Source organism: Mchenga conophoros, linkage group LG23, assembly GCF_057382185.1.
Source record: "Mchenga conophoros isolate Kocher_MC1m ecotype Shallow Benthic linkage group LG23, M_conophoros_male_GT1.1, whole genome shotgun sequence".
In the NCBI taxonomy this organism is placed as follows: Eukaryota; Metazoa; Chordata; class Actinopteri; order Cichliformes; family Cichlidae; genus Mchenga; species Mchenga conophoros.
This window is the reverse complement of record NC_140547.1, coordinates 6,954,141-6,974,495: the sequence shown is the minus strand read 5'-3', so window position 1 is coordinate 6,974,495 and position 20,355 is coordinate 6,954,141. Positions and strand designations below refer to the sequence as shown.

Sequence of the window (20,355 nt, the reverse complement as noted above, 5' to 3'; positions counted from 1 at the left end):
AATGAAGACCCCTCCTAAAAAAAAATGACACAGAGAAAGCAAGAAAAGGGGAGAGTGAGGTGGGATGGGATGGAGTAACAGTGGTGGGGGAAAGAGGAGCGATGGAGTATCTGTGGGAGTATAATTAACTCCATGGTCTGGCTCTCTGCAGGCCTGCGGCATACTGCTCTGAAATGCTGATTCAGTACACAGATAGACAGAATAGCACAGGCGGGAGAAAGGGGTGAGGAGAGAGAGGCAATAAGAGCAAAGGAGAGTAAAGGAGTCAGGGATGGGGTGTTGGATTGAGCATTAAAGAGGAAATTAAGCAATAGAGGGCTCAGTGGAGTAAAAAAGTCACCAAAATTGAAAGTAAAACATAGCAGAGAGTACAGCCGTTTAACTAAGAGTGAAAGAGTTGTCTGAGATTCACTGAGCTGTGTGCAAATGTATACTTCATAATCTGAGGCAGGTTATCTGCAGTCAGTACTTGACTTTATGAAGTGCTGAACATTTGCAGATGCTTCAGAAACAGCAGCGCAAACCCTCAGCCTCACGACAACAGCGACACCTAGAGGCGTAAGTGTAAACGTGACCTGGACTGAACCCGTACAGATGCAGTTAACCCCTCAGTGCACATTAGATCCTGTTGTACTCATTTCTCTTAAAAATAAACAGACAGGAGCAGATAAACCTGACAAAGTGAGAATTCTCGGGATCACAGTAGCATGCTGGGTGCTCACTCAACGTCACCGAGGTTAGTCACAGTTAAAGGTAGTCAGTCTGTCACCAGGCAGGTGGGCAGAGGCTGCTCACATCTATAATGCATCAGCTGAGTGTCAGGTAAACTAGAGACAAGGACAAAACAATGGAGGGAATGAATACTGGAGACAGATAACTGGATGGACTTTTTTGTTTGTTTGTTTGTTTTAACAAAATAATAATTTCTGACTTTGTGCTGCAATATTCAGCGTTGATTTTCTGTAAGTAGGTTCATTCAGTTTGAACTATAAACTTAAAGAAAAAGTCCTGTAACAAGTACACTGTTCTGGAAAAAATTACAGATGTGATCAATATTTTTCTCAAAGCCCTGCACAAAGACTGCATGCATGGATGGCATATATACAGGTTTACATCCTTCTTGGATCCAGAAGGAATATATTGTCATATATCATCAATACGTTGTCTTCTGCTTATGCAATTCAGAATTCAGGGTCGTGTGAGGCTGGTGACGATCCCAGCTGACATCACCAGTCTGTCACAGGGCTAAAACAGAAACAGACAACCATTCACGCTCACATTCACACCTAGGGCCAGTTTAGAGTTCCATTACACTAACCCCACGCATCCCTTTGGACTGTGAGAGGAGGCTTTAGTATCCACAGGGAATCCACGCAAGCATGAAAAGAACATAGAGAAAGACATAACACAAGAATTAGCATTGTTAAAGAATCCTTCAGATATTTCTCAGTTTGTTGGGTTAAGTCTCATCTCTGGACAAAAAAAAAGTAATATTCAAGCAACTATAATTTTTTGAGTCATACTGCTCACAGACTAAAGCGATGTTGCCATTTAGTCTCAACTTTTATTGCTTCACTGTTAAATCAAATAAAAACATTATACAGAAAAACAATAGTGTTCTTTTTTTAATCAAGGCACTTGCATGCAGATTAAACATGCTGATGACACATGGCTTAACTCAATTTTCAACTTGAGTCATTCAAAATGTGAAGCAAAACCTTCCTGTTGCTACTTGGACACACACATTCTCTATTTTCCCGATAGGACACAACAAAAACTAAAGTGCATTACTATGCAAAAGCACATCAGACTGCAAACTCTGCTTTCCTGAACAGAATACTACTCAGCAAACATCCACTCAATAATATCAGCTATTACCTAATAATACAAGACGTAGAGGAAGCTGATATGTTACTGATATTTCCAGTAGTGTTAAACTTTTAAGAAAAAAACAAAACAAAGAATCAAACACATTTTCAACCCTGAAAAAGCAGCTTTCACCAAAAAGCCAAGCCTACATTAAAATCCCAGGTTTGGTCTCAATAAGAAGCTGTTTGATTAAAAAGGTGTTCAACCAAGACTTCATTTAAGTTCTAGATACAGCAGAGGTTTGAATTCAGAAAGGACAGGCGGTGCTTCCACAATTCACCCATGTCCAATTTCTTGACTCTGTGTGTCCGAGGTGGGTTCAGGTTGATTATTGTCACTTGGCAGATAGCCCCAAGCCCTGAGCAGAGCCACACGCTGGGCAGGAGGGGTGGAGAAGTAGTCCCTCTGTTTCTGAGAGTAGGTCTGGATTGGACTGATAATGTTTCGGTAGCTCCAATCCTGATGAGGCAGAATGGTGGAAAAATTCAGTTATACATTAATCTGACATACTGAAACTTCCCAAAGATTGGAAAAGTAAAATGCAGCTTCAAAAACTAACCAATGATATGAAATTTGCCAAATTTGTCAATTTTTAGCGTCATGAAATAGGAAACAGGACAACAACATGGGTCCTTTTCCACATCACCCCTACAGCGCAGTCAATTCTTCTCAGAGAACAAAACCTCCATCACAGAGCACAAAACAGTTGTTGGTGTCTATCTACAGTTTGTGTGTGATGCAGGTTTTATGACTAAAAGATGTTACCTGCCAGTGAAAGTTAAAAGCCTCCAGCAGCTTTATCCTGCCCTCTCTGGATGGCACACAGTCAGGAGGAACAGGCTGCACCAGCTCAGAGCCCACCGTGACATCTCCAAACACCAACAGAGCTCGGATGGCAAACCAGCCCCCAAACCGCGGATGCACACACACTCCAAACATTTTCTGAAAGCAAAAGGATCAAAGGATCACAGCACACAAGAAAGGTAAAGACTGCCTTTAAAAAATGTGCCAAGGGAGCAAACAAGAATGTGATTACTTTTTCAGCCCAGGGCTGCTCCGTCACATCAGCCTTTTGGTAGTAAAAAGCTGCTCCCGATACATGAGCTGCAGTCTGGGCCAAGAACTTGGGCTTCCTGCTGGGCAGTAGCTCATAGTCGTACCTCACATCCACCTTCTCTCCTGGAAAACACTGCAGGGCAGGATCAAGTAAGAAATATGTTTAAACGTGAGAAAAAGTTCATGAATATGATTATAGTTGCAATCTAAATAGAGTTAGCCAGCATGATGATGCTGTGAGACTGTCAGAGGCTTTCCCATAAAGTTTCATGTGCTATAGGCTTCCAGTAACCTTTACACTGTGTTTAAACTGTATGCACACGCAAACTGTAAGCTCACTCATACAATGTAAGGTTTAAGTTACAAGTGCCCTAAATTAGCAGCACTGGTTATTACAAAATATTTTTTATATTTCCATAACAGTTGATATACCAGTATGCACAAGCGCCTTAATCAAAATTATATTTTCAATTCTAAAATATAACTAAAAATATACATTTTTGAATAAGATGCTAAATTATGGTTATTTTGAATGAAATCAAAAATTACATTTTGGTCACTGAATGTTACCATTAATGTTATGATTCATTTCTGACTTTGTTATTTGTCCAATAAATAACAATGCAATTTTTAATTTAAACAAGTTTTTGAGAGGTTTCTAAAGTATTTTGTTTTCTTGTTTTTATGACAGGTGGTCTAATAAATCAGCATTGTTCAGTCGTGCAAAACAAAACAAAAAAAGTCACATCAGTTTTTAGTAAACACGGTGCAGAGACAGATCATAGTATGGAAGCTTGATTCAGCACTGAAAAAAAGTTGTGTTTTTTTCATCCATAAGTCACCAGAAGTATGTGAAAATTTTGGGTTATTTTTCTCAACTTTGAGTTACTCTCTCAGAGGTGTGAGTTCGTAAGGAGACATTTCAAGATACTTGACTCAAAATGTGATAATGACAGAAAATGTGAGTTATAGATGGCAAAAAAGGATCTGCAGGTCAGGAAAAGGGTGGCCTTTTTGCAGTGGCAGAAACAAGCTTCCACCATAACCTATTAAATTTCAGTGAATCTGATAAGAAACAGGGTGACACAAGGCACATCCTTAGTGGATGACATCTCTTTAGATTTATAGGTATTACCCTGATTGCACAGCCTTGTTCAATAATCCAGGGGGCTCATCAAACACGCGACTTCTCATGTCAAGTACAGCCAGTCTAAGCTAAGTGACTTCAATGACTGCCTGGAAACTAACTGAGACTGAACATATAGAAAAATTTAATGAGAAACAACAAAAATGAAGGAGTGACTTAGACGTTTAGTATGTGAGTATTTTATTTTTTCATTTAATCCAACGTGAAGTTAATTAGAAATATTGGCAATAACAAAACTGCATGGAGAGCCCCATTTTCAGAAGCCAGCACTTCTGCAAAGGCTCTTTGATAATTAAAGAAAAGCTAATTATATTAGCCAAGCTAAAAAATGTCAAAAAGAAGGAATACATGTGGTTAAATAAGTGTCTAGAATTTGAATACTGTCTCAAAATAGCAGCGCTATACAAGACTGGCCTTCAGCAGAAACCTGCACTCCAAGGCAGGATTTCATCTAGCCAGGTAACTTTAGGGTTAACCCCAGATTAAAATCAAAATCAATAGGTATAAAATCACCGCCTTCTGACTAATCAGATCTCAGGAAAATAGCATTACAATACTTGGAAGACACCTGAGACTTCTGTGTATGGGGAATAGGAGGGTCTAAAGTTTTTCAATAGCATTTAAAGCCTTTGTATTTTCCCAGTGGAAATACCCATTGAGGTATACTGTAAGTTGAACTCACTTTGTAATACAGGCCTTAGGATGCTGGAAAAAGTCAGTCATAGTGAAAATGAATACAGACAAAAGAATGCAGGCGTTTGAGAAGAATTATAATTAGGTCACTAACAGTGAATGAACTACAGATTGAAATTAAATGAAGTGAACCACTGAAACTGATTTTTGCAATCACTACCACCATTATTATAGCCAAGTATTTTTAACCATTTTTAGTGTATTCGCTTTAGTTTTAGTTTAATTTTTGATCAGTTTCAGTGCTACTTTTAGGTTTTCCTTTATTCAGAAATAAGTGGCATTTTTCAGAGGGAAGGAGAAAGATTTAAAAACAGTATGATTTTGGAACACAACTACGCAAACATAGACGTCCTGTTTTCAATACACATGTGCATCTGAGCTCTACACTACAAAGAAAGTTCAGCATACCCAGGGTATCTTTCCGTTGTCTGGACCCACTTAACCTAACAGTGGCGATCAGACTGAGCGGTCGCACGAAGCCGCTTATCAACTCAAAAATTAACTCAGGGTTTATCAATCCAGCTACGAGCATGTTCACATGAAAGGAGTGGTACTGCCAGCATCTGACAAATCACAGGCATGGATAAGTGTGCTGGCAGCTGCAGACAAATCAGTGGTATGAGTGTAGACGCTACTGAAAAGCTTCAGACCCGCCAACAGCCTGAGGGATCTTCCAGAAGTGCTATTTTCCAGTCAACTGATTGATCAGTAGGTGGTAATTTTGTCCCTGTTGATCTCTAATTTGAAACATAATCGGCTTCAAAGGAGTTAGGCCTATGGTATATGTTACCATTTACCCTGGTAAGAGTTAGCCTTAAAATTAACTGGATAAGCCAAGATCCTGCATTGTAGTACAGACCTCAGTGGCTTCTCATGTTGGCTTCTCATTAATAAAAAAAAAAATGACTAAAACTAGAAATATTTCCTGTATATTTGTTATTATTATTACTGCTACTATTATTATCATTATTATTATTACTACATTTTCAAAATTTAGTTTTACTTTTTAATTAGTTTAACTAAAATAACCCTGGTCACCACTCCTCCATCCTCACCTGAGAGACAGCAGAGGTGATGCATTGTCTAACACACTGGTCTATGGGGTCATTAAGCCCCTGGTAGCACCTCTGCTCGAGGAAAGGCAGAAAGGCCTCTTCAAACATGGCGGGAGTGCTGAGCACCACCACAGCCAGGGTATCATCTGGATATGACAGGTGCAGGGTGGGAGGTAGCACAGAGTTGTACCAGCCAATCTGCAAACAGAGGGACATGTTAGGGAGTAAGAACCAAATATGTGCAGGTTACTCCATCACAAATCATCTGATTTGGCTGAAAATTTCAATTCAATAAAATAACAGAAAATAAAATAATAAAAGAACAGAAAAGAATGACAATGACACATTCCCTTAAAGGCAAGAACCAGTAATACGTCAGTAAACATGCAGTATTCAACCATCTATCGCTATTTTTACTTGTTGTAGCATGTTTAACAATTAATATTTAAACGTAAATATTTAACTAGGAAATATAAAAGAAATAGTTCTACGATCAGAATGATTTTTTCATACTTTTCAATATAAAACTATACAATTCATTATACCTTTAACGGGTAAACTTCAAATCCCAGATTTGTTAAACTGTCGTTTAACAGTCGTCTTACACTTTCCACGCTTACATTGGAAGCCGCCATTGTTGCATGTCAACGTTGAGCTTTGCATTGTGGGACATGGTGTTCTTTGGCCAATCAACGTCCTCGATGAAAAATCTTAGCTTCGGGGTATATTTGAACAGTTTTTTGTTTGTTTATTTTTTGCTAACTAGAATACGTTTAGAATGCAGTGTATTTTACTAAGTGAGTGTACATCGAGGATATCTCTGTAATTTTGAGGCTAAAAATAATTACGGACCTTTTGACTACAAAACCCAGAAGGCATGTGCCTTACGTCATACGCAATCACGTTATTGTTATGGGCTCCTGGATTTAAAAGTGGAGTCGGAAGGTTTTCTGTGAGTATCTCGATTAGCGGTAGGAAAATATGCTTATTTTCTTAATAATGTTTCAGAGACAGCATTAGAAACAATAAAGTTAACTCTATTTACTGTTTTAGAGTCGGAAATTTTTTTTTCCTGGCTACACGAATAAAAACCCGAGAGAAAAAAAAATGTCGCAAATCACGGCTAACGTCTAACGTTAGCGGTATTAACTGTAAAACTTGGCCTTTATCAGTTGATGTGTCTCAACATGTTTGTGTGCTGTGCATTTTGTCTATGTTAGGAAATGCTTGCTCTGCCCAAAGCTTCTCTTTCAAGCTTCTGTTCCTAGCAGCCGGACAGCGATATGCTCTCTAGTTCCTAGCGGACCTGCAGATCAGTTTAATAGGCCCATTACTTTATCGACCTACAAACCGTGGCGTGGGCGAAACATAATATAGGGGGAACGACGTTGATTAACCTGTGTGCAACCCCTGTAATTATAATTAGCACTGTAGCAGTAATGAAATACCTGAAATTGAATCCCGGATTCATCATTTTGTCATAAGGACATTTGTGGCATCTCCTGATCACCTGTGGTCCCAGGTGCATAAAGGTTAATTGAATGTGTCGGACTTGTGATTCATGGACTGAAAAACAACAACAAAAAAAAGATAATTGCACGTTTTTCGTCTTTTTCCAGAAATTAAAGTGACTTATACCTCAGAGAATTGAGGAAATATTCTCATATCTACTGCTTTACTATGAGAGAATATCCATCTTCCTTCTCGTGAATTATTAACAATAATTAGCGTAAGAAAATGTAATAAAAATTTTTTTTATTTGTCTCTCCATCCATCCATCCATTTTCTGCCACTTTTCTGGGTCTGAGTCCCATTGACAGGATTCGAAGAGAAGCCCAAACCCCTCTCTCTGCCCACCTCATCCGGCATGTATAGGGGGACACCAGAGTGTTTGTGTGCTGGGGCCTCCTCCTGGTGAACATGACCTAACACCTCAGTTAGGAGGCATCCTTGTCAGATGCCCAAATCCACTCATCTGGCCTTTTTGATGTTGATGATCATCCCCTTAGAATTTTTTTTATCTATAAAGTAGCCAGAAATGTTAGAAAAATGCACAAACTTCAGCTAAGTCAGGTAATAAGACTTTTTATTTTAACTGCATGTGAACCAGTTGTGTTTACGTTTGTAGTCATTCCCAACAGGCCTGTTTGGAAAACTCCTGCTCTCTTTGTAATCTGAAAATGAGCTAATACGCTGTCATATCGTGACATCCCATGTTACATTTTCCTGTGAAGCAGCTGATCGCTGTAACTAAAAACGTGCAAATGCACAGGGCTGCTGTAATTTAATCCCCCTCAAAGTGTAAGCTCTTAACGCAGCTGATACCTCGCCTACCAGGAATAACACGTGTCTAAGGTTGTGTCATTGTGGTCTAGTGGTTTTTGATGTAGCTTTAACCTATGTCAGGGCAGAAAGCTTCGTGTCAGATGATGCTCCTCGTGGATCAATAATCAGTTAAGCAACAATAATAATAAATATTTGAATTTGACAACTTCCCTTTTTGAATTCTCTTTCTAGTTCGAATGAGACATGAACTGGGACAATCAGCTGAGCTCTATTCTGTCTGTAGCAGATGGCAGTGTTGCAAAGATGAGGGTGAGTACATTTAAATACTTCTATTTGTACGTGTTGATTCATACTGAGGCAGGTTTTTTTTCTGCATCACTCTGAACAGTACTTCTGTGAAGCCAAAACAAAGTTCACATCACACAACGTTCATCAATCGCTGACAATAAAAAAAAAAAAAAAAAAAAAGGCTGGGTGTTGATATTTACATAAATAAAGGTGCATATTAAAGCACAGTAGCATCTGCAAAACTTGTTAAAAACGTCATTTTATTTTATATATTTCACATGCTTGTCTGCACCCTGTTGTTTGATAAGCTCTGGCATTGACCACAGGAGAACCTTCTCTGATCCCTTGTGATCAGTTCCCATAGCGATCTGTAGATGGCAGCAGTGCTCTATTAAAGTGATTTAAATTAAGATAGCGTAGATAGAAGACTTTGGGAAGTACTCTTTGAATGTAAAAAAAAACAAACCAAAACTTCTGTCTCTAACAGGAGAGGTTGACGCCAACGGGGAAATTCTTCAAAGGAGGCGAAGGTGAGCGTAGCATTTTAAATTTCTCAATATGACTAGAAGGGGAAATTACCCTTGTCATTGTTTATGTTAAGTTGACTTCCTTTCTTTCAGAGTTAACGAAATACTGTAGGCACAACAGTTGTTTGAACCATCTAAGTGATTTCCACTCTTCCTTTTCAGATTTGTTTCCAGTGCGCGAGAGAGGTTGTGATTCAGATTCAGACCCCCCTGCTCTTCCTCCTCGAGCACCACTTCTCCGACAGACTTCCCCAACTTTCAGTCCTGGTGTGCAGTGGGCAGACTTGGCTTCTGTCCAGTCACAGCTCCAGATACAGAGCAAGGTGTGTTTATTTGTTTAACACTGAGAACTAAATAGCAATATATTTATGGTATTTAACAGATTGTTTGATTTGAGCAGTGACTCATTTTCTCTTCCCAAAATCTTTTAAAGGCGATTGATTCCCTCACCCAGAGGCTCCATGATTTGGAAAGGGAGAAGCACTCTCAGCAATGTCACATTCAGGTGCTTCAAGGTAACCGTTACTGTGTCATATTACTTTTCTCATAAACACATCTCACTCCACTTTGTCAACTACAAGAAATTAGAGATGGCACGATACCACTTTTTTATGTCCGATACCGATATCATAAATTTGGATATCGGCCGATACCGATATGGCTAAACTTTGCTAGATCCGCCCCTGCACAGTTACCAGCCGTCAGCTACGTAGAAAAGGATCCTGGTGTAGAAAGTAATATTAAATAAATTCTAACAACAGATTATCAAGCTTAAACGTGCTGCTGTTGTTCAGCAGCTGGTTTCCTCTTTCTGGCGCAAAGTGGGCAATAAACAAACAAGAGAGACGGACTCGCGACAGAAAAGCCGATCAGCTGATCATTAATCAGTTTCACGATTGAAGTAGCAGCAGGAGAGGGAGGGAGAGAGAAGAGGCAGTCGCTCCATATATCGGTTGTTAAGCTTAACGCTGGAATGCTTTACAAACATTCAGAGATGAACTTACACACTTGCTTTACTTCTCTCTGAAATGCCGGTTTGGTAGCGAGGCTCCAAACCAGACCGCCGACAGGTCCCACACGCCATAGCCGCTCTGTCACATGATGCATACTGCTCCGACGTGCTACGGTTATGAGCCGAGTTACGCCATGTCGCAAGTTTTGTGAGGTGATTTTTGATATTTAATGGATCGGATTACATTTTTTATTTCTCTCCGATATCCGATCCAGTAATTTAGGTCAGTATTGGACCGATACGTAATATCGGATCGGTCCATCTCTACAAGAAATGAACTGTTACCAGATTCAGAAGTGTTGAGAGTCATCATCCAAACTGAGGTGTCAGGTCACAAACAATGCGCCCAAAGCATGTAGCATTTTAATGTAAATTAGTTGTTACCACATAGTTTTTGTGTTGCTCTTCTCCATTTTAGACATTACATGTGATGAGCTTCAGATTACTGTACAAACAATCCTTGAATTTTACCGTTTTTACCTATCCTAAGGCATTTATGTTCATATATCCACTGGATATATCCAGTTTAACAAACTGTGGTTGGCTCATTAATTAGTTATGTATCCACGAGGTGAAGGTAGAATCCACCTCACCTTCTCAAGCTTGTTTCTCAAAATCTGAGGTTGAAGAGTTTTAAACACTCTAGAAAAATAAGAAAAGATAAACCGCATGTTGCCACCAGGCTTGTCCAAAAGAAATAAGTCTAGTGTTACCCTGTTATCCAAACTATAAAGGCTCCAGTGCATGCTCGACTTATGGTGTCAGAAAGGGAAAGAGTAGCCTCTGCATTGTCTTCATGATATGGGAAGTGGGGGTAAATGGTCTGTAGTTGTTGATCACGGTCAGCTGCCTTGAGCACTGGCACACGGTTGGAACTCTTCTGAACTAAGGTTGAAGATAGTGTGCAGAGGCGCTGCCATCTGAGATACAGTCTTTAAATAGCCTGGGACTTACCACAGCTGCTTTCCTAGAGTGCAGCCTCCTCCGCTCTGCTTTCACCTCATTCACTGTAAAGAACAGCTGAGGAGAAGCTGGTGTAGAAGATGCTGCAGCTGTAGTGTGCTTAGTGAGGATGGTGCTGGAGATGCTGGACCGGCAGAAGTGGCAGAGTGCCAAGTTCAAACCAATTATAAAACAGGTTAAACTCGTATGCTATGTCCTAGGGGCTGGCTACTCTTCCTCTTGAAGCCAGTCATGGTGTTCATTCTCCCACACATATCTTTGATGTTGCTGCATGGTAGTTTCCCCTCCAGCTTCCTGTTATTGTCTCCCTTTACCTGTTAAAACGTCCTCTCAGGTTGTGCTTCCTTTTTGTGGTTTAGTAGGCACTTGATACTGCTAGCAGATGATTTGCAGCAAACAGTTCTTACTGGCACAGCAACATCCCTGCAGGTTTATGTAGTCAGTTCTCTTTTACATTCTCTATATGTACATATTGGAAAAAACAACAACACTCAGACGGTGTAGCTGAAGTCTAAGATTGTGACTCACACAGATTACTTTGTAGACATAATGACATTATTTGACATTTTGACCACATTTAATATGATGATCAGCTTCTGTAACATTATATAACTGACAGAAATTAGGAAAAGCATAATATGCTTTTCCTAAAAAACTTGGAGGTGCTTAAAGTTTTAGTTTACATTAAATACAGTTTGACCCACTTCCACTCTACTCTAACTTAGCTGTCTCAGGAGAGATGCAGAAAAAGTTAGACAATAGCTAAACACTTGCAGCTACAGGAAGCAAGTGGATTTACAGGAAAATATGGTCTCAATTTTGTGAGCCATCAGCACTTACAGCACCGCTTGAAAGAGATGAGTCCTAGCAAACTTTATTTGTTATTGGCCCGCCTCTATTTTCTCTACTCACTATCCACCCTTTCTCTCTACAGCCTGGGAAAACTGCTAAGTGTATTCAGCCTTAATGGATTCATTCATAATTAAAGATATTGATGAATTATTCTGGTTTGTGTGCAAGGGTAATGGAAGGAGCTGTAAAGTAGAAAAAAAATCAGCTGGTCCTAGATATCTATCTATCTTTTCCAGACGAGGTTCACAGGCTGCATGAGGAGTTGAGAGAGAGGGATAGACAAAGGGAGGAATGGAGGAGAGGACAAAGCCCAGGAGCAGAGAGAAGGATGGAGCAGTGGAGAAGGGAAGTTGGACGTGAACTGAACAGTCTAAGGGGACACATCACCCGAGCCACGTCGCTAGGCAACCTGGAGGAGAGGTGCATTAGGGGTGAAGCTGGGGGAGGTGACTGGAGACTGAAATGATGATAGGTCCAACCCTAAATTGACATTAAAATGTTTACATCTCTTAATAAGAGATGGCTATTACAGAGTTGTGTGAGTGTCATTTACTTTCTCTTTTTCCCAGTTTTAGCTCAAAGCTCCGCCGAGAGGAGCTGGAACAGCTGCGCAGAGAATTGGACCAACTAAAAACACGGCTAAGTGAGTCTCTCTCTCACACACACACACACACACACAGATTCCTTGCATTCATTCAGCGAGACTGCACATGTCCTTTTCCACTGTTGGTCTACAAAGGAAAAGCAAGAACCATCTTGCTTGGAACATCTGCTCTTTCTTTTACCCTTGACAGGGAGGCAGGAGGAGGACATGTTTCTCCAGCAGGCACAGGCCAGTGAGACCAGGAGACTGTACGAACACAGCTGCAAGGTACACATTGTAACTCACAGCCAGTGTTTTCTTGTGGGTTTGTGGTTTTGATTCTTTCAGATGCTTAATCTTTCTCTGTGTGATTTATTCAGACTCTGGAGGAGCTGACAGACAGCTACAGAATTCACAACACTGATCTGACAAAGACAGTCTTACAGTATTCTCACACACAGCAAGAGGTTCGCCAGATCAGGTATATGTGTAACCATGTATAGTCTGTGTGTATCTAGTTTTTTTTTTTTTTTTTTTTTCTTGTCTTGTACTACATATGTTACTATAAATCACTTACACCAGATCAACTGTGTCAGAACTGAAGGATGAGGTCAGAAGTCTTGTTTTCCGAGGATGTGAACCAACATCACTTCTGCCTTCAGCCCACACATCGAGTAAGTGCCATCCTTTCTGTTTCTGTTGAACACAGATGCACAGCATAATAAACCATGTTTGGGGTTTTTTTGCTGTTTGATCTAGGGGCATCACCACTCCCACTCTCTCACAGCCATAAGAGAGTGGTTAAAGTTGAAGAGGCGGACTCTGACTCAGAAGACCTTAGCCTGACCCCGAGCCTGGCGGAGATCAGCTCAGATGATCTCTCGTGGCTGGAAGACCCTGGTAAGGGCCTAGTGCACCCAAAGTCACAGCAATACCACATGTGTGCATGATAGTATTCTTGCAAATCAACCTTTGGTGCAAATACAGCACAAAGACATGTTCTGACAGTTAAACCACCTGTCACATCAACATAAAACGTTGGAAAAGCAGAAAAGGAAAGCAGATGTGCACGACCTGATGGCGGTTTTAACAAGATGAGACTACGTAGTCATTCCCTCTCCCGCCACTCTCCCACACATCTGGCTCAACCGTCAGTCTTATTCAACCCAGTAGGTGTGACTCAGTGCAGAGAGTACACTACAGTCTTTGCCAATTTAGCTTACAGTGAAATAAGCCCTGTTCAGACATGACTCCGTTCCATTGATCTGACAGTATACCTAAATCATGTGATCTGTTGAAGTCAGAGCTGCAGTCTTACTGGTTTGGACCTTGTTTTGGTATAATTGTCAATACAAGTCTGAACTGCACACAGTCATATCAACAGATAATCACTGACAATGCACATCTTTGTGAGTTGCCCACCACACTGGCCTAAACACCAGGTTTTTTTTTTTTATGTAGCATGCATAATGCAGTTTTTGTCAGCAATTCTGTTTCTAATTCACAAATACATTTATATATGGTGTATTTTCCCCAAAGAGAAGTCTCTCTCCCCCCCCCCCCCCCCCCCAAAACACACACGCAGACACACACAAAACTTCACAAATATGGTTGAACTATATATTTGCTAGGGGTGCAACGATATTCGTATCGATATTGAACCGTTCGATACAGTGCTTTCGGTTCGGTATGCATATATATCGAACAATACAACATTTGTAATTTATTTTATCAACTTTCCTTCTGACGATGCTGTCTGTGTTGAACGCAGATTCACTGAGCGCTCAACACAGACAGCATCATCAGAAGGAAGAGCGCAGGGCAAGCTAGCGAGACAGAAGTTAAGCTCTCCTTACAACATGGACCTCCCCCACCCTCATTCAGATCTGGCGTTTGGAATTATTTTGGTTTTCATGTGACGTATGACCCTGAAGGTAAGCGAGTCATGGACTAAAGTAAAACAGTATGTTGGATGTGCCATGCAATGCTCAATTACATGGGTGGGAACTAGTGTGTTAGCGCAGTTAGCTCGTTAACGTGTTGGCCGTCTAGCCCCATGCACGGGGCAATCGGCGGTAGCTCGTTAACGGAGATTTGCCGTGTTGTGGCGTTAAGGTCATTTCAACGAGATTAACCTGAAAGCACTAGTGGGAACACAACGAATATGACTGCACATTTACGCCGACATCATCCTAGTGCAAAGACAAGTGGAAGCAGAAAAAAAACAAGCAAGCATGCTACTAACTTTAGCCGAGTCATTTAGACAGCTGTTTAATATGCTGCTGAGAATATAGCCCAGAAGAAGCGGATAGTATAGCTTTTATTTTGGAAAGAGACATTTCTCTGTAATAAACTCTCTTTTCCAAAGATGAGTGATTCCTCAATCAGATACAGGGCTCGCAATATCGCTAGCCCAACGTCCGGGGCTAGCGATTTTTTTCAGTCGGGGTACCAAAATCTATCTCTGCCCTGCCATTCGGCCTATAAGGAAAAATATATGTCAATGCTTTTGCATTCTTTCGGAAATGTAGCTGGGTAATTATGTCATTGGGTGAGCCACTGTCAATATGTGACATATTGAAATCGCGTTTGAATTTGCGCTTGTTTTTTTGCTTTCACTTTGCAATCGCTCGAACTGTGTATAGAGAGCAACAGCACTGATCTGTGAGTGATGATAATTTGCGCACCAATTCCTCTGACATCGTCTTATTAATTGTTAGCTTACTATGCAAACATGACAAGTGAAATCTCCCGCAGCTTAAACATGTGAGAGGTTGATCGCGCAGAGAATCGCTGAGCTTATGTGAGTGCGTGTGTAAAAGCAGCAGGATATATATTTGACTACGATGACCTGGATGACTGAGAACCTTCACAGACAGATATATATTTTAGTTCTGCTGAGCCAAATAAGACAGGTCAGGGTGAAGAAGTGACAGCCAAAGAAAAGCTTACCACAAAACGGAGAAGTTATGACAAATCAGACTATAAGGCAAAAAGAAAGTGCAGCTTTATGGTTTCATGGACAAAATAATTTCTGTGGCTGCAATATGACGAGCTAAATAACCAGGGCTGCACATAAGTGGTCCGCAGGTGCGCATTCGCTGTCAAAATAAAAAACACGCACTAGGGTTAGGGTTAAATTTAAAAACTGTAGGCCTACTTTTGAGTTAAAATATATATTTATAATTTTAATAAATGACAAATTAAAAAGGCATGAACATTTTTTTTGTATCGAAAAAATATCGAACCGTGACACCAAAGAACCGAACCGTGAATTTTGTGTATCGTTGCACCCCTAATATTTGCTTAATTTTTTTTGTATATATGGCAAATATTGCTTTGTTGCTGTGGTGTGTATGTCTGCTCTGAAGCGATAAGGGATATAACATAAATATAGCCTATACCTGAAAGACTTCGTAAATACACTTTAATAGGCAGCAATAAATAACCCCAATTCCAAAAAAATTGGGACATTGTGTGAAAATGTGGGGGAAAAACTGAATGCAATGATTTGCAAATCTCATAAACCCATGTGTTATTCACAGTAAAACTTGGAAAACATCAAATGGTTAAACTGAGAAAATGTAGCATTTTAAGAGGAAAAAAAAAGGGTCATTTTGAATTTGATGGCATCATTTCTCCTCTGCTTTTACCAACAGTCCATAAACATCTGGGAACTGAGGAGAGGAATGTTGCCTCGTTCTTGTCTGATAATAGTCCGGGCTCTTCTTTGTTGTATTTTTCATTTCATGATGCTCCAAACCTGTATATACCTTTGAGTATTGATGTTGCATAGTGCCAGTGGCATAGGCGGTAATGCACCAGTCAGAGATGCAACATGAGCGCTGATAACAAGCGAGATGGTCCTGGCATCCGTCCTTTCCCAAAAGAATTTCAAATTTGGATTTATGTGGCAATAGAATAATTTTCCATTTTGCCTCCGTCCATTTTCCATGAGCTTTGGCCCAGAGAATAAGGTAGTGTTCCTAGATCATGTTCACATGATATGGTTTCTTCTCTTTGACCTGCTTTTATGGATGGCATGGGGAAGTTCATGACAGAATCATGGCCCATTTTAATTCAGTGCCAGCTGAGAGCCCATAGATCATGGACTTTCAATATTGATTTTCTGCCTTTTTCCATGCGCACAAAGATTTCTCCAGATTCTGTGAATCTGTTGATAATATTGTGTACTGTAGATGAGGCAGTCCTTGATATTTTACATTGAGGAATATTAAATTGTTTCATAATTTGTAGACAGTTTTTTTGTCGATCTTTACTCCTGAGAAACTGACCATCTAAGATGCTCTTTTATATGATAATGGTAAATGGCCTGTATTTGTATAGCACTTTTCTAGTCCCTAAGGACCCCAAAGCGCTTTACACAACCAGTCATCCACCCATTCACACACACATTCACACACTGGTGATGGCAAGCTACATTGTAGCCACAGCCACCCTGGGTCGCACTGACAGAGGTGAGGCTGCCGGACACTGGCGCCACCAGGCCCTCTGACCACCACCAGTAGGCAACAGGTGAAGTGTCTTGCCCAAGGACACAACGACCGAGGGCTCGAACCGGCAACCTTCCGATTACAAGGCGAACTCCCAACTCTTGAGCCACGATTGCCCCTAATATTACTGACCTGTTGCCAGTTAACCTAACTAGTTATAAAATTTACTTCTAATTTCTTTTTTTAGTCCATACATGCCCCCCCCCCCCCCCCCCCCCACCCCCTTTCTTGCCCGTGTCCCAACATTTTTCACATGTATTTCTACCATCAAATTCAAAATTAGCTAATATTTTTAACGGAAAATATCAAAGTTTTAAACATGTGATATGTTTTTTATGTTCTATTGTAAATAAAATGTGTTTATGAGATTTGTAAATCATTGATCTGTTTTTCTTTACATAGTACAGTGTGCCAACTTTTTTTGGAATTGAAGTTGGACCATGCCTGAAAAGGACTTTAAAGCAATAGATTGACATGTCAGGAAATAAAATATGCTTTTAGGTTTCTTTCCAAGAGTTAAAAGAAAACCTTAATACCACTACAGTGTCTGTCCTGGAGAATATCCTTGCTCTTCTACTCTCAGAGGATTTGCTAGAGATGAGTTCTGCCAAGATCTTGAAGATGATATTTCATTGTTATTTTACAATCTAGTTTGATGTATTCTAAAACTACAGGTAGTTGATATTGGTAGATGATTTTGTAGGGATTAACTGTAAGCATGTTAATGTTAAAGGAAAAATGTATTATTGGGATACAACAACGCTTGTGGTCACCTCATTAACAGTCTTTATGCTAAGCTAACCATATCCTTTTGTAACTTCATCTTACATGAACCATGACCAGTGAAGAGTTGCACACAAAAAACAGTAGTTTTAAAAAATTACATGACCAAACAAAAAACTTGAAATTAGATATAAAATATACAGGATTGTATAATTTGCTGGTGATAGTGAGTGTAGCATGTCACTGTCAGGAGGCTGGTGTCCTTCTGTGTTCTTCCGTCTGGAGAAAAAACACTAAAGCTCTCATTTCCTCTCCAACGGTCTCTGCAAAGCCGGTCATTTCTCTGGGAAATTTAGTACTCTGTGTGCCTGTGTGAGCTCATGCACTGCTTGCCCTCAGACTTACTGTAACAGAACGTTGACGTTCCCGGAAGAGATTACCATCACTGCTCTAAATGTTTCCCAGAGTGATTTGGGACCACGAAGCCAGGATAATTTGTCAATTGTATCTGCACACACTTGCACACGCACTCGTGCCAGTGCATAGTTGTTAAGGGAAAACATTTGAATCTTTTCCAACCCAATCCCAGATGGTACCACAGCAATGCGGTACTCGCGTACACAAAATTAACCGCTCTTCTTTGCTCCTTATGTCTGCCAGCTCTTCATCAGAAGCCCAGAGCACGTCTGAGTATTCAGTCCAGGCGGAGTGACTTTGCTGGTCCTGGATCAGATGTGGATGGTGATGACAATGATGATAATGATGGTGATGATGATCTTGAAGATGATGTGAATGCAGATTTGGGATCTGACCTAAGTCTTGATGAGCTTTGACCTTTATGTGTTGTGAGTTTTTTGGAAAAGGTAAAGGCTGAGGAAGCATTCAGCAAGAAAAAGACAGCAGACAGCGTTGTTGCTTCGTCATTGCCGAGCGTGATGAGAAATTAAATGTTGTGCATAAAATGTGAGATAAAACTTGATAAATTCAAGAATGAGTATTGACTGTACATAAAGGAAAGCGAGTAATTAGATCATTTTACCTATTGCTGTTACAGAGCTGCTTGGATATGAGTTGGGGTTTTTTCTGGGGGGAGCTTTATTTGAATGCAGTTTAACAGTTTTTGTGAGAGTGCCAGAAGTGTTGGACTAAGGACAGATCACTAAGTGTGACGCTATTTTAAATTTCTTTTTTCTTTTTTTAAACTGGTCTCGTTTGAATCGCCCACTCTCCTTCTCGTTTGTTTGTTTAAAGTACTCATCATCGAAGCATTTTTTTTCTCCACTCAGTCTATTTAGTGTTATCAGGTACAGTTTAGGATTGTAAAATCTTCTGTTCCCATATGCGCAGACTGATAGGATGCTGGGAACCACTTGAGGTGACAGTCAGTTGTTTAAATAGTTCTTTGTATGACCTTTGATATAAAACCTTTTTTCTCCCATTATTGTGGAGCTTTGTGTCAGTATAGAAGCACTTTTGTAAGGTGCATTATTTTTGCAGTGTGAGGCACTAAAAGAATACGTTTTAATTGTTGCCACACCCTCTGCCCGCATGTTGCGCGCTACTGGCAGAAAATTATGGGTCCTACTGGAGTTAAGGATAGAACTGCTGCAATTGGTCTGCTAAACCACAAAGTTTGGCTTTAGGCATGACAAAATTAAAAATAGTTATGTTTAGGTTTGTTATGATTACAGATTGTTGGGGTTAGGTGACACTTTGATGTGGTTAAGGTTTGGGCTGGACTCGCATCTTTGCCCTTAGCGACAGTGGGATGCATAATGAGACATAACTAATCACTTGGATTTGAAGAGCACACCACTGGTTTGCAAGCTTAGAGCACCGTGATATACTCAGATTGAGTTAAGTTGGTATTTTATAACTGGGACTTGGATCATTTTATAGACAGCTCTTGCGTTTAAAGTTCTGGTGAATGTCATGACTCTGTATTAAAAGTAACTGTAAGTCTTCTCTGTGAAACTGTAATGGATTTTTAATGGATTTTTCGTCTTGCATAATGCACTCTTCAGTCCAGAAGGAATCTGATGAGGGATGGGATTTTGGTTCCTGGTAATGTAACTGAAGTGAGGTAGGAGTGAAGTGAGATAAAATAAATAGGAATCAAAAGCCATTACCATTATCAAGGCGCCGGTGCCCGTCAGTCTCCACTTCGATCTCCATATACCCACAACTCAGCAAGGCAGTTGAAGGTCCCTTTATTGCTACAGTGTCTGACATGAATCACACTGCGCCAGGCTACGTGTCAAGCTGTTAAATATTTCAGCTTCCAGACACCCCCCATCAAGGATCCCAGACCACAGTGCAGAGCTGCAGGCAGCTGACAGCCAGGTTAGGTGTTCAGTGGGGTGCATGCATTCAGGCTTCAACAGTATTGACCACATACACATTGTCCACCTCACTAACAAGACAGATTGTCTTAGTAGTCTGTAGTGAGCAATACAATACCTTCTAAAAAACCAGAGCATAGTGTATTTTTCACAATCCACTGTAACACTATCTTTGTATAGCTGTTAATTTTGTTGTGTAAGCCATTTAATGAAGAAAAGACTCATCTATGTCCACATAATGGCTGATGAATCCGACCCTTTTACTGCCATTTTATGGTGTTTGCCAAGTATTGTGTGGTTAGGCTGCAGTAAAGCAGAGGACTGATTCGTTTATTCAAGATGTGTAAAAGAAATGTTTTACGTTTTGTCTCCAAAAATAAAAGTCTGTTTTAAAAGAAGAGACTCGTTTTCTATTGTGATTTCTTTGGTGCTGAAGTGAAAAGTT

At 40.3% G+C, this 20,355-nt stretch overlaps 2 protein-coding genes across 2 annotated transcripts; one reads left to right on the top strand and one right to left on the bottom strand.

Annotated features, from left to right (window-relative positions):
- Positions 1-1,550: 1,550 nt before the first annotated feature.
- Positions 1,551-6,514, bottom strand: mmachc (metabolism of cobalamin associated C). Its single transcript, XM_085263925.1, has 5 exons — positions 6,366-6,514; positions 5,821-6,018; positions 2,906-3,058; positions 2,635-2,811; positions 1,551-2,328 (listed from the first exon to the last, which is right to left on the bottom strand). The coding sequence occupies exons 1-5, from the start codon at positions 6,453-6,455 to the stop codon at positions 2,146-2,148; spliced, it is 801 nt and encodes a 266-aa protein (XP_085120051.1). The 5' UTR covers positions 6,456-6,514; the 3' UTR covers positions 1,551-2,145.
- LOC146546557 (uncharacterized) lies at positions 6,499-20,304 on the top strand. The gene is made up of 12 exons (XM_085263923.1): positions 6,499-6,772; positions 8,338-8,415; positions 8,882-8,924; positions 9,084-9,244; positions 9,355-9,436; positions 11,985-12,168; positions 12,318-12,391; positions 12,543-12,619; positions 12,712-12,812; positions 12,914-13,005; positions 13,091-13,231; positions 18,229-20,304. The coding sequence occupies exons 2-12, from the start codon at positions 8,350-8,352 to the stop codon at positions 18,399-18,401; spliced, it is 1,194 nt and encodes a 397-aa protein (XP_085120049.1). The 5' UTR covers positions 6,499-6,772; positions 8,338-8,349; the 3' UTR covers positions 18,402-20,304.
- The last annotated feature ends 51 nt before the right edge of the window (positions 20,305-20,355 follow it).

Bases quoted from the DNA above. Each gene is read 5' to 3' on its own strand.
- LOC146546557 (XM_085263923.1), top strand. From the start codon at position 8,350: ATGAACTGGGACAATCAGCTGAGCTCTATTCTGTCTGTAGCAGATGGC. The intron at 8,416-8,881 runs GTGAGTACATTT...TGTCTCTAACAG, and splicing joins GCAGTGTTGCAAAGATGAGG to GAGAGGTTGACGCCAACGGG. The intron at 13,232-18,228 runs GTAAGGGCCTAG...TATGTCTGCCAG, and splicing joins CTCGTGGCTGGAAGACCCTG to CTCTTCATCAGAAGCCCAGA.
- mmachc (XM_085263925.1), bottom strand. From the start codon at position 6,455: ATGGCGGCTTCCAATGTAAGCGTGGAAAGTGTAAGACGACTGTTAAAC. The intron at 6,019-6,365 runs GTATAATGAATT...CTCTGTTTGCAG, and splicing joins TTGAAGTTTACCCGTTAAAG to ATTGGCTGGTACAACTCTGT. The intron at 2,329-2,634 runs GTAACATCTTTT...CTGCCTCATCAG, and splicing joins CTTTTAACTTTCACTGGCAG to GATTGGAGCTACCGAAACAT.